This window comes from Amblyraja radiata, chromosome 9 (assembly GCF_010909765.2).
Source record: "Amblyraja radiata isolate CabotCenter1 chromosome 9, sAmbRad1.1.pri, whole genome shotgun sequence".
Classification (NCBI taxonomy): domain Eukaryota; kingdom Metazoa; phylum Chordata; class Chondrichthyes; order Rajiformes; family Rajidae; genus Amblyraja; species Amblyraja radiata.
In genome coordinates, this window is record NC_045964.1 from 44,639,165 (window position 1) to 44,653,168 (window position 14,004).

At 45.5% G+C, this 14,004-nt stretch overlaps 1 protein-coding gene and 1 long non-coding RNA gene across 2 annotated transcripts in view; both read right to left on the reverse strand.

The window, feature by feature from the left end:
• Positions 1–10,408, reverse strand: part of lgals3 (galectin 3) — a gene marked incomplete at its 5' end in the record, with an annotated part of 32,624 nt that extends 22,216 nt beyond the window's left edge. The window contains 3 exons of the mRNA XM_033026449.1: positions 737–908; positions 5,904–5,992; positions 9,968–10,408. Coding sequence (XP_032882340.1) covers positions 737–908; positions 5,904–5,992; positions 9,968–10,408 — 702 coding nt within the window. The remainder of the gene's footprint in view (positions 1–736; positions 909–5,903; positions 5,993–9,967) is intronic.
• A 1,699-nt stretch (positions 10,409–12,107) lies between these two features.
• LOC116977050 lies at positions 12,108–13,701 on the reverse strand. The gene is made up of 3 exons (XR_004413108.1): positions 13,487–13,701; positions 13,193–13,227; positions 12,108–12,207 (listed from the first exon to the last, which is right to left on the reverse strand). It is a non-coding gene; the product is annotated as an uncharacterized LOC116977050 (long non-coding RNA).
• Positions 13,702–14,004: the final 303 nt, after the last annotated feature.

A 14,004-nucleotide genomic window follows, 5' to 3' on the forward strand; every position in this document is an offset into this window, starting at 1 on the left:
TCATATTGAATGGCGGTGCAGGTTCGAAGGGCCGAATGGCCTACTCCTGCACCTATTTTCTATGTTTCTATACCAATATATAAAAAATATTTGGATAAGTACATAGATAAGAAAGATTTAGAGGAATATGGAATAGAAACAGGCACATGGAACTAGTTTAAGTGGGCATGGCACCTAGGTTAGCATGGACAAGTTGGGACGAAAGGCCTATTTCCATGTTGTACTACTCTGTTACTCCAAATGCCTGATCATCAGAGATATTTAGCGACACTGATAAGTCTTTCTACAGCAATGAGCTATTAGAATGCCATCAGAGCAGAATGGGGGTGTGTGGTGTGTTTGCAAAACTGAGACATTATCACAGCTCATTAAGACTCGCTTCACCATACAGGTCTCCTAAGAAACTACAGAGAACATATGATACAGCTGTGATAAAAAAATTGTATTAAACAGTTGAAAAATATATTAAAGTCTCAGTGAAGTATCAAATATATACCAAAAAATATAGCAATTATGCATCGACCCAGGAAAGTGATTACCAATTTTGCCCAGGATGACATGGACCCTTGAGCCTGGAACTTTACACGTTTCAAGCATCAAATGATTTAAACTATTTTTTTAAATTAGTTAAAATATATATATATTTAACATTAAACCAGGTATCCTTATTTTGGACAGATATAAAAATTTATGGCAACTCATTAAAGAGGAAAATACATGCAAACATTGTACTTACCTCAAATTTTTCTCCTTTCTTGAATGGAAAGTTTGGTATAGCCCTTTCTTCTGGCCCCCAAACATTATTGAATTTGCTATTTCGGACAATAGCTTGCTGATGGCCATCCTCCTTAAAACGAACATTAAAATGAAAAGCAGTATCATGGCCGGCGCAGACATCGATGCCAAACCTGTGAAAATAAAATGTAAGTAAAATGTTGTTTTGTTATTCCATTGAATGCGCACCAGCAAACAAGCCATTTAACTTAAGAGGTGCGTTGCATATCTTCAAAAGAAGGTCAGTTACAGAAATGGGTGGAGAAATGGCAGATGGAATTTTATCCAACCAAGTCCGAGGTGTTGCACTTTGGGAGGTCAAATGTAAGAGGTAAAATATACAATGACATGACCCTCAACAGCATTAATTTGAATTGAATTGAATTGAATCCTTTATTTGTCATTCAGACCTTTCGGTCTGAACGAAATGCTGTTGCCTGCAGCCATACATGTAATAATAACAAAACACAATAAACACAAATTAACATCCACCACAGTGAGTTCACCAAACACCTCCTCACTGTGATGGAGGCAAAAGTCTTAGAGTTACTGTCTCTTCCCTCCTCTTCTCCCTCTGCGCCGAGGCGATACCCCACCGGGCGATGGTATCAGTCCCGCGGTTCAAGCTCCGCGGCCCGGGGGTGGTCGAAGCTGCCCGCAGCTGTTGCAACAGGTGCTCCGGAAAACAGGCACCAGCCTGTGACCTGCGAGCTCCCGACATTGTCCTCCACTGGCCCGCGGCCGAGCCCCGGATCCAGGTCGCCGCCGCCAGAACGCCGCCTCAGCCGCCGTAGCACCGTCTCCGCCCCGCACCGGGCTGCCCACAAGGCAGCGTCTCAGCCCCGCACCGGGCTGCCCCCACGAGAGCACCTTCCAGCCGGGAGCCGGTCCGCCCACACGGCAGCGTCTCAGCCCCGCACCAGGCTGCTCACACGGGAGCGCCTTCCAGCCGGTAGCCGTGCCGCTCACACAGGAGTGTCTCAGCTCCGCGCCGTCCGCCCTCACCGGAGCGCCGAGTCGTGCCGCTACCCGGACGTCACCACAGCTCGAAGACGGCCAGCCTCGCGTTGGTGAGTCCTGGCTGGCTCTACCTCCGGACCCTCGAGGTCGGTCGCAGGTTGGAGGCCGCCAGCTCCGCCATTAGGCCTCAGCACAGACGGGGGAAGAGAAGGGGGATACGACAAAAAGTCGCATTCCCCCGAAGGGAGAGACAGAAAGCTCTGTTTCACCCTCCCCCCACACACATAACACCACCTAATAACCAAAAAAATTACTAAACTAGACAAAAAAAACAACACAAAAAGTAAAAACAGACAGACTGCAGGCGAGCCGCAGCTGTATCACAGCGCCGCCACTTCCGGAATGTACAGCGGGATCATAGGGTCCAAGTCAATAGCTCCCTGAAAGTAGCAACACAAGTAGATAATGTGGTAAATGAGGCATATGGTATGCTTACCTTCATAAGTTGGAGCATTGAGTGTAAGAGTCAGAATTCAGCTTTATAGGTTATTGGCCACATTTGGAACATTGTCTGCAGTTCTGGTAATCTCATTACTGGAAGAATATGTAGGCTTTGAAAAGAGTGCAGAAGTGGTTTACCAGAGTGTTGTTGCCTGGGTCAGGGGTTATTACCTCACCGTCGCGGAGCTGGCCGAGTCCAGAGCGGGTGGAGCTGTGGTGGACGCTGCTGCGACCCGACCCCCGGAGATTCGGTGGCTGCAACTGCGGGTCTGGCGGACGGCACCGGGAGCCCGCGGGTCCCTGGAGGGAGACCGCTTTTCGGGGCTTCCGCAGCGGCGACTTCTCCCACCCGAGTTGCGGGGTTGAAGAGCACCTGGAGCGGGGCCTACATCACCGCCCCGCGCGGCTTGGAATGGCCGCGGGAGTTTGCGAGCGCATGCCGGGGGCTCTAACATCAAGACCTGGTGTGCGACCTTGCATCACCCGGCGTGGTTTTAATGGCCACGGAACAATTCGCCATCGCCCGCCGGGGGCTTTGACTTTGACTCTGACATCGGGGGGGGAGAGTGCAGTGGAGAGAAAAGTATTTTTGGCCTTCCATCACAGCAATGTGATGGATGTTTATGTAAAATATGTTGTGTCTTGGGTCTATTTGTTTGTAATGTATGGCTGCAGAAACGGCATTTCGTTTGGACCTCAAGGGGTCCAAATGACAATAAATTGAATTGTATGTATGTATGTATGTATGTATGTATGTATTAGCTACAGAGAGAGGTTGGACAGACTTAGATTTTTTTTCTCTGGAACGCCGAAGGTTGCTGGGAGACTTGATACAAGCATAAAAAAATTTTTGTGAGCGATAGGGTAGACAGTCAAAACCTTTTTCCACAGTTTGGAAAAATTAAATACTAGCAGGCCTAGTTTTAAGGTGAGAGGGGAAACGTTTAAAGAAAACACACAGGGCAACTTTTTAAAAAAGGGAGTGCCTGGAACCGGCTGCCAGGGTTGGTGGTTGAGGCAGATACGATAATGGTATTTAGCAGACTTTTGGATAGGCAAATGGATATGCAGGGAACGGTGGAATATGGATTATGCGCAGATAGTTAAAAGATGGACTTGTTCCACACAGACATGGTGAGCCGAAGGGCCTGTTCTTGTGCTCCACGGTTCTATGTTGGCGACAGTTTGGTCCATCAAATTCATGTTGGCTCTCAGAAAATACCATTAATATACTTCCCTTATTTATTTCCCCGCAATCTATCCTGTCTCGCATAATTTCTCCCCCACCATAATGCTCGTACCACCCATTGGCACGTTGTAATGTACAGTAGTCAATTAATTTATCATCACATCTTTGTAATCAGGAGGAAACAAGATTACTGGGGAAAAACACGCATGGTGACAGGGAGAACATGCAAACTCCACACTAGCAGCCTATATTAGGATCAAACACAGGTCACTAGAGCTCTGTGCTAGCCATTGTCACATACATGCATCAGGAGACAAAGTGGGTCACTCAAACCCTCAAACTCGTTCCACTATTGAATGGGATCATTCGGTGGGCGGCGCGACTCGTCAGCAGCGGCCTCTGCAGTCCGTCTGTGTTTTATTATTTTTTGTCTCGTTTTTATGTAGTTTTTGTTATTTTTTCTGTTGGGGTATGTGTGTGGGGGGGGTGGGGGTGGTGTGGGGGGGAGGGGGCAACTTTAAAATCTTTCCCCTGCACGGGAGACCCGACCTTTTCTTGTCGGGTCTCCGTTGTCGTTGGGGCTGCAACGTGGAGCGGCCTCCAACAGGAACGACCTGGGGTTCCAGCTGCGGAGCTGCCGACTACTCACCGTCACGGGGCTGACCGAGTCCGGAGCGGGTGGAGCTGTGGTTGAGCACTGCTGCCACCCGACCTCCGGAGATTCGGAGGCTGCAACTGCGGGTTTGGTGGACGGCGGCACCGGGAGCCCCTGCTGGGAGACCGCTTTTCGGGGCTTCCGCAACGGCGACTTCTCCCGCCCGAGTTGCGGGGTTGAAGAGCACCTGAGCGGGGCCTTACACCATCGCCCCGCGCGGCTTGGAATGGCCGCGGAACTTTGCGAGCGCACGCCGGGGGCTCCAACACCAAGACCCGGTGCGCGACCTTGCATCACCCGGCGTGGCTTTAATGGCCGTGGGATAATCGCCATCGCCAGCCGGGGGCTTTGACTTTGACTCTGACTCTGACATGGGGGGGGAGAGTGCAGTGGAGAGATAAGTTTTTTTTGCCTTCCATCACAGCGATGTGATGGATGTTTGTGTAAACTGTGTTGTGTCTCGGGTCTTTTTGTTTTGTAATGTATGGCTGCAGAAACGACATTTCGTTTGGACCTCAAGGGGTCCAAATGACAATAAATTGAATTGTATTGTATGTATTGTATCATGGCTCATCTGATTGTGATCTTAACTGTGGTATCTCAGATCTTTGACAAGGGCCAGCATGGTAAACTAGCCCAGAAGGTTAGCTTAGTTTAGTTTAGAGATAGTGCGGAAACAGGCCTTTCTGCCCACCATGTCTGCGCCGACCAGCGATCCCATATTAACACTATCCGATACACACTAGGGACAATTTACAATTTTACCAAGCCAATTAGTCTACAAACCAGCACGTTTTTGAAGTTAGGTAAGTAAACATGGACTCCAGCACTTTAGTGGATACAAAATTGGCTTGGTGGTAAGAGGCAGAAGGTAGCAGTGGATGCCTGTAACCAGTGGTGTGCTGCAAGGATCAGTGCTAGGTCCCCTGTTTGTCATATCTATTAACACTTTGGATGAGAATGATTGGCAAGTTTTCAGATGACATCAAAATTAATGGTCTAATAGTTTGTGAAGCAACTTGGTCCTGCCAATATATAGGAGTCCACACCTGGACCAGTGGATACAGTAGATGAGGTTGGAGGAGGTGCAAGTCGAGGGAAGCGGCATAGGGACAGGTGTTGCATCTCCTGCGTTTGCTCGAGAAGGTACCTGGCGAGGGGGTGCTCTGGGTGGGAAGGGATGAGTATACCAGGGAATTGCGGAGGGAACGGTCACTGCGGAAAATGGAAAGGGGTCGAGATGGGAAGATGTGGCTAATGGTGGGATCCCGTTGGAGGTGGCAAAAATATTGGAATTATATGTTGTATGCGACGGCAGATAGGGTGAAAGATGAAGACTCGGGGGACTCGGTCCCTGGTGATTGGGGGGTGGGAGAGCAAGAGCGGAGCAGTGAGGTACCGAGGAGACAAGTGTGAGGGTCTCATCTATGATAAAAAAAAGAGGGGAACCCCCGTTCGCTAATGAATCTCGGCTGGAACACCTCATCTTGGGCACAGGCGGAGGAATTGGGAGTAGGGATTAGAGTCTTTGCAGGAGGCAGGGTGGGAAGAAGCATAGTCCAGATAGTTGTGGGAGTCAGTAGGTTTATAATGGACGTCAGTCACTAGTCTATCTTCTATGATGGAGATCAAGAAAGGGGAGGGAGGTGCCGGTGTAGGATGGAAATTCGATCCCCATGTTTGGGCAAGGTGCCTTGTACACAAGCTGCAGTGCTGTTTGTCCCAATAAACAGAAAAAACAATGACAAATATTCATACAGAAGGTGTAAGCATCACATCTTATATTAAATACATTTTCAAATCACTGTAAAACATAAAACTTACTTGTCAATATTCGTTTTGATAGTCGCCTCAATTGTCAACATTTTCATTGGAGGCCAACCTCCTTGGATAGGATAATTAAACGGCACAGTCTGTGAATTCAAAATAAAAACAAAATCTATGCATAAAAAAAGTTGCGAAACCTCCATGAAACACTTTTGAATAATGAAAATTGCTATATGTTTCATAGTTGTAAAACTATGAGAAGCCCAGTGAAAATAATCCCAGTTCCTAAAAGACTGATGAAGTCCCGAAAAGAGTTGACCAATCTTTCTCCAGGTGGGTGATTCCTGGTGCTAGTCTTTGGTTGCATTAACCTTTAGCAGTTGCAGAGCACACAAGGATCTGCTAGTGGTTGCTGCTTCAGTCTTTCCACAAGGTGGAGCAGGGCACAGCAGTGACTAGGATGCAAATACCGGAAAATAAGGTACCACCCACAGGAGGCCTTCACCTCATATGGGCCTTTCACTAACTTCCAAATGTCTCTAATCAAAGACAATTTACAAAGTTTTAAAAATTAAAAGGTACAAAAATATTTTAAACATAAAATAATTTATAAACATATTAAACAGCTAGTAATTTAAAATTTCATGACAAACAACAGCTATGACTGGCATACAGCTGATAGGCAAGATATAAAATGTACCTCACACCTTTGCTCAGTAACTTACATAACACCTATTGCCTCTATGGCAAGGCTAAGACTGGAACAAAAAGCCAGTTTCATTAACTTCTATCACTAGCATGTCTCTTTGAAGCTGCGGTGCAAAGGTCCAGCACATGCCATTGAGCACATTGCTGTTTGCCAGCGCTTCCCCATTGAACTAGCAAATCATTATTTCCTTTCTGGGTGAATCTACATGGTGCATTCATAATGTTTGGCTTTTCTTAGAAGAGCAAGATCAACAGCACTCAGGATTACTTAAATTATATAAATTGCTCCACATTGATGAGAAACACACGGAATTTTGTACATGTGTGATATATAACGACCATGGCACGGTTTATTGATTCCAGTATAAGCAAATGTTCAAAAGGCACCATGTGTCTTGATTATAGCCAAGAATCACTCTGACACTGAAATTCAACTTTAACAAGCATGGAGTTCATTCCTTCATAAGTTAGCTATAGCTGAATAAATGAAGATTTCTAAATATCTTTCCGAATATGTAAGAAGATTTTAAGTATATATCTTTTCATTTTGCCCTTGCACTTCTTTCTCTTTACCCATTTTGATCAGTCTCAAAAGGCGCAGAAAGATCGAGAAAGTTCTGTAGAACAAATATTCTACAGCTCCGTTCCACTATAGGATCTTTCTTCTGCAGATCTCGGATCAGCAGTGCCTCTCGCGCTGAACCTTTTCCTCACTGCCGGCTCGTGAAGCCCCGCCCCTCCCAGAGGTGGGTTTCCAGAGAGTCAGAAGCCGTAGGCTGTGGGCCGAGCATCAAAAATGTGTTTAGAAATAGGATTTCGTGACCCAAGTCACCAAACTACATGAAATTTTCACATATTGTGTAAATTTTTTAATATAAATCACCCCTGAAACTCGATATGAAGACTTGCACATTTTTAATTAAATTAGAGAAAAAACGGAAAAATCAATCAAAGCACGTTTAACATTGAGTTGTCTGCCAGTTGGTCAATCACGCGCTTTGTTTCAGGCTAACACACAAAATGGCTGAGGGGGCTTCACAGATGCCTGTTTTACTGGAGATTCCGATTTGTTGTTCTGTGGAATAAATGTCGTGGAAACTTGCAGCAGGTTAATTGTATTTAGTGGGAAAAGCATTAAAAAGGCTGAAGAAAGTGCTGCGAAGTGGATTAAAGTGCAAGAAAGCCTTCAAAGTCCCTGCTGGTGTGCTGGAATACAAAGAAGGCCCCCATGAATCAACTCTAACTGAAAGTTAAGCCTAAAGTCTGAATTTATGAAAATCTATCTGTATGGACTTTATTCAATTTAATTGCACCCTTTTATAATGTGAATAAATTCATTCATTCATTCATTCCTTATTCATTCATTCACTCACTCACTTACTCATTCATTCATGAAATTGAGGGCCTAAACTATAACAGTCAATTAAACATTGTCACTAATGCCAGCCTGTTGTACTCGCGGTAAAGTGAAGCCGCAGTCTCAATTAATAAGCAGCCGATTCGCGGATCATCTCCGCGGGCGGGGGAGGGGGGGAGGCTGTACATAGTGCCGTCTGTAGCGGTCGTTTTCAGACCCCGATAACGGGAGAAAAACGGAGGGATATCGATCGCTATTTACCGCGAGTACCTAGGTCCCGCGATCGGAACACTTTTTCCCGGTAAGTTTTCGCAGGCAGCTCCGAGATTAGCTGTTAAAGACTTATTACTCTACTACAAGCTGGCATTAGTGACAATGTTTAATTGACTGTGTTATAGTTTAGGCCCTCAATTTCATGAATGAATGAATGAATGTATAAGTGAGTGAGTGAATGAATAAGGAATGAATGAATGAATTTATTCACATTATAAAAGGGTGCAATTAAATTAATTAAAGTCCATACAGATAGATTTTTATAAATTCAGACTTTAGTCTTACCTTTCAGTTAGAGTTGATTCATGGGGGCCTTCTTTGTGTTCCAGCACATCAGCAGGGACTTTGAAGGCTTTCTTGCACTTTAATCCACTTCGCAGCACTTTCTTCAGCCTTTTTAATGCTTATCCCACTAAATACAATTAACCTGCTGCAAGTTTCCACGCCATTTATTCCACAGAACAACAAATCGTAAAACAGGCATCTGTGAAGCCCCCTCAGCCATTTTGTGTGCTAGCCTGAAACAAAGCGCGTGATTGGCCAACTGGCAGACAACTCAATGTTAAACGTGCTTTGATTGGACTAAAAAATTCCCGACATTTTTCCGGTTTTTCTCTAATTTAATAAAAATGTGCAAGTCTTCTTCATATCGAGTTTCAGGGGTGATTTATATAAATATTTTTACACAATATGTGAAAATTTCATGTAGTTTGGTGACTTGGGTCACGAAACTGCAGAATAAAGCTCCTCGGCCCACAGCCTTTGCTGTTAACGTTCGCTCCTGGGCGAACGCGTCTTGCCTTAGCGGCTTTAAACGGCTGTTGTCAGCTGGCAGTTATCAACGGCAGTTATCAACGGATGTTGATACCGCTATAGGATCTTTGCTCTCTACACGTCACAGGGGACGATCGTCTGTCTCCCCCCCCTCCACCTCCGGCCCAGCCCGGCTCTGTCACGCTGGCGGAAGCCATGATCGGCTGATCCCCCCGCTGTGTTTCACCATCCTCTTTCCCGCTCTTTCTCTCTCCCTCTCTCTCCACTCTTCCTCCCCTCCCCCTCGCTCTCTCCCCCTCCCTCTCTCTCCCCCCTCCCTCTCCCCCAACCCCCTGCCCTTCCCTAAACCCCCTTCCTCCCTCCACCCCCTTCGCTCCACCTCCCCCTCCCCCCCACCTCTCCTCCTCCCTTCCCACCCCCTCTCCCCCCTCCCCCCTTCCCCCCTCTCTCTCCTCCCATCTCTTGCTCCCCTCCTCCCCCACCCACCCCCCCCTCACCCACCCTCCCTCTCCTCCTCCCTTCCACCCTCCCCTCTCCCTCTGTCTCTCCCCATTCTCGCTCTGCCCTCACTCTCTACGCCCCCTCCCTTCCATCTCTAGACGCGCCTGTTAGTTGGGGGCTATGCGTCAGTGGATAGGGCGGTTATGGGGTAAAAGGAGCAAAGTAATAATATTAATATAATATCAAGGGGGGAAGTTAGCGTTTGTGCGGGGGGTAGTTAGTACGTGTGACACCGCATGTCGCCCCCCCTCCCCCGCAACCACACGTTGGGGGAACAGACCCAACGGGTCTGCACTTGGTCTAGTCAATCCTATTGCTTGACAGATCCCAAAACCCTGCACTAAGCTTTTTTGAAATTGACCTATATGTATTGGCACATTTCTTTGAGGTGTGGGCATGGACTAGGTAGCTAAAGGGCCCTTTTTCACAGTGTATCTCGAAACTAAATAAGGTTTGGAATTCATCGATTAATATGCATTACATAACAATTTCAAAGATCAACACTTACCAAAGCTCTAGGAGTAGACCCAGGCAGGTCCCGGTTGCCCAGGCGGCCCCTGCTGCCCCGGTTGCCCAGGCGGTCCCTGCTGCCCCGGTTGCCCAGCCCAGGGTCCTGGTTGTCCAGGTTGTGCAGGCCAGGGTCCTGGTTGCCCCGGTTGCGCAGCCCAGGGTCCTGGTTGCCCAGGCCAGGGTCCTGGTTGTCCCGGTTGCGCAGGCCAGGGTCCTGGTTGTCCCGGTTGTGCAGGCCAGGGTCCTTGCTGCCCAGGTTGCCCAGGCCAGGGTCCTTGCTGCCCAGGTTGCCCAGGCCAGGGTCCTTGCTGCCCAGGTTGCCCAGGCCAGGGTCCTTGCTGCCCAGGTTGCCCAGGCCAGGGTCCTTGCTGCCCAGGTTGCCCAGGCATGGATCCCGGTTGCAAAGGCTGCCCTGGCTGGGGTCCCGGCTGTCCTTGATTCAATTTGGTACCACTTGAAAAATCATCGCCAAATGCATCTTCCAACTAAAGAGATAAAATATTTTTTCCAAAATATACTTAATAAAAGATAAAAGCACAAACTATTTAAACGTTTTTGTTGTGGACTAAAAATAGTAAGGTTTAATCAATAATATTTGAGAAAATCAATAGACGCAGAGAAAGGCAGAAGAGGGCATTCGAATAAAAAATTTGGCTCGTAATAATAGATATGCCCAATGTAAACTCAGAGCACCTCACACAGACCTGGACAGTTTTGTGAGGAACTAGATAATCACACTTGGACAATAAATAGTCTAAAAACGTCATCCTAGACCAAGATGATACAAAATATGGGTCCGAATTAGTGTTTCCACAATTGCTGTAACAACGAGAACACGCAGACTGAGCATGCACCAAATCAGAGTTTGCTCAATGTATGTATTAATTGTGTTCTTAATTTTAACAACTTAATATTGTGGATATGAGTGTATCAAGAGCAGGACAATCCCTGGGTTGAACCTGCTCGAACGCACAATTTCAAATGCTCCATTGAGTTACTGACAGGTGGCGTGCACAGTCAGCAAAGCTGATCCACTATTAAGAAATAACGCAACTGCCCTTCTCAGGAAGCACAGCACAAGAGCACTCTGCTCACATCCTCAAATCTTCCCTCATTCACTAACCCCATGCAGCATTGTTGTTACTCTCCATTGGTAAGCAAGCATCCATTGATTTCAGTTGAGAAATAGAATTTTCCTTTCAGAGGCAAAATATGACATGAAGGGAAGAGCTCCATTAGTGACCAATGAACTTTGAAGGAACCCAAAAATGTTCCACACGTGAAAGATCGGCAAAGTTAAAGTATATGCTAAATATGCATGAGAAAGTTAAAGAGAATACACGCATGCAAATATGGATAATGTTATGGCGCATCTGTTAAGCACATGTTTTCTCATTTTCATAAAATAATATTGAAGCAATAAGAGAAAAATCATGTAAAGACCCTGCAAAAACTCAGCCAATCAAACCAGATTCCAACAAAAAGGTCACCACACTCTCTAAGCCCAATGTGTACTGTCCCAACATGGGCAATACTCATTGTGAGGCACAAATGTGTGGCAGATTACTCACATAAATGTATTTAAATTAAATCAGTGATTAATAATATATTGGTATAACTCTGCTATAACACAATCTACATAACATCATTGTCAGAATACATGGATATGTTTGAACAGTATTGGTAAACGTTCAAAGAACAGAGTTTTTCATACTTACTGATAATTCATCCCGAAAACCAAGAGATATGTTTAAATTATTATTTTCAACCAAGGATCAACTTGAGAAATAGCAATTGATCTTTCGGAGGCAAATTGTGAGGAGAGGGGAAGGGAAGAACTCCATGAGTGACCAATGGACTTTGAAGCACCACACACTACATGCCCAATGGACTTTGAAGCACCACACATTACATGCCCAATGTGTACTGTCCCAACATGGGCAATACTCACTGTGAAGCACTGATGCGGCAGATTGGTTACTCACAGAAGTTAGCTTAAATTAAATCAGTGATTAGTAATATTCTGTGTGCTATAACATAATCTACATAATATGATTGTTAGAATACATGAATAAGTTTAATTATTTATTGGTAAAAGTTCAACGAACTGAGGGTTTTTCATACTCACCGAAAATGAATCCTGAAATTAAATAAAGAAATGTGTTTAAATAATTTTTTCCAACCAAGGAACAATTTGATATTAAATACGAGCTTTTGGAAGGGAATTGTTTAATTCAACTGCCTCGAGGAAGGGGAGGATAGACATGTCATACTGGAACTTCATCAGTTATTGTTCATTTATTTAATAGGTAGCACACCAAAGTTTAGAATCGGAGGAGGAAGAATAAGACCAATAATTGCTGTAGGCACGCGAGTGTGAGATTGATTTTAATAATATCAACATGAAGTGATGGGCTTTATTTTATGTCATAATAAGATTTAGTTAGGCAAATCTGTCTATATATTTGTAAGTCTTCAACATTTGTGGATCACATACCTTTCATGGGTGTGTGACTAACATCACTAATTAAGCTTCACATACCTGTAAAACTACATTACACCAGATTTTGTTTTCAACTGTAAAGGTAAATCTTAATAGCCACTATGTATCATAACAGAAGATTTATGTAGCAACGGAAACCGGTTATCTACAAAATACAACAAATTTACTTCAAATTAAGACATTTCAAACATGCGCGCCCTTTCCACAACCTGCATAATTAGAAGATGGCTTCAGTATTAACTCAATGTGATGTTAGGAAGATTTAGGTGCGGAATGATCCGTTGGTGGCATTTGTTTTCTAACACTATTGTTTTTAGTGCTGCTTTTGCAGGGAAGAAGGGGTGGGAATACGGTAGGAAAAAGGACAGGTGGAGTGAAGGAGACATGGAGAACTGATCTTGGAATCTTGAGCAAACCACAATGTACTGGAGGAACTGGCGAAGTTGTTTCAGGTTGGGACACTTCAGGTTGATTGACGTAGAGAGGGAGCTGGGTAGGCGATGACAACAGTAGGGGTGAAGAAGTACTGGTGGGCTCAGGGAGGAGGGAGCGTGGAATGTTACAGGGAGGAGAAGTATGTGGGAGAGTGGGGCTATGAAGGGAGCAGTTAAGGGTGGGGTGGGCGGTATGTTGTGGAACTGGATGGAATACTACCAGATCTAGCCAGACCAGGAGTTAAGATCGCGTTCAACTGGCCCATAAAGTTCTGATACGTCTTACCATGATCTTGCCGATGCAGTCGTATAGGATAAAACCTGCAGTTAGAAAAGGGAACGATTAATTAAGCAGTGCCGGCGAGGTGGTGATTAGAAAATGAGAGCAAAGCTTTAGCAGCATAGAAGCCGGGGAGATCCCAACCGAGCCCGGGTCAATACTTCCGGAAACCACCGGCCCGATACATATTCATTCCCTGCCCAGCCTCAACTTTAACCAACCCCTCATTCCCACCAAAAATCCCAGCTCAGGACTCAAAGTATTGACTACTTTCCCACCCCTCAAAAAAAGTCACATTACCTGGCCTGAGTCCTGTCTCAAAACTTACGAATTGGACGCAAACTCACTTCCAGCAGCTTTTAAGACTTCAGCAACGCCCTGTAACAGTCATCACGTAGCCTCTCCCATCACACGATGAGGGTGGAGTCGCAGAGCGGTTCAGACATGCCCCTGTTTAAATAATGAAGATAGACATAAAATGCTGGAGGGAAAGATATAGGTTATTAGTATATAAGTTATAATGTTATTTGATCCACACTCCATACCAATTGGTGGCGGTAATGCACTAAAAAGTTGTTTGCCAACCGCCAAAAAAAAAAAAACTACATAGAAAATGCTGGAGTAACTCAGCGGGACAGCGGTGGGAATACCGATTGGAAAGTAGGTAAAAGACAGGCGTGGTGAAGGAGACATGAAGAATGCAATATGGCTACCTGTGCCCTATTGGGTTCTTCCTGAACTGTTTATTGAGCTTGCTTTTCTTCGGGAAAAAGATAAGCGCGAGGTGACTCCAAGAATAGTGGAATATCTTAATTCAA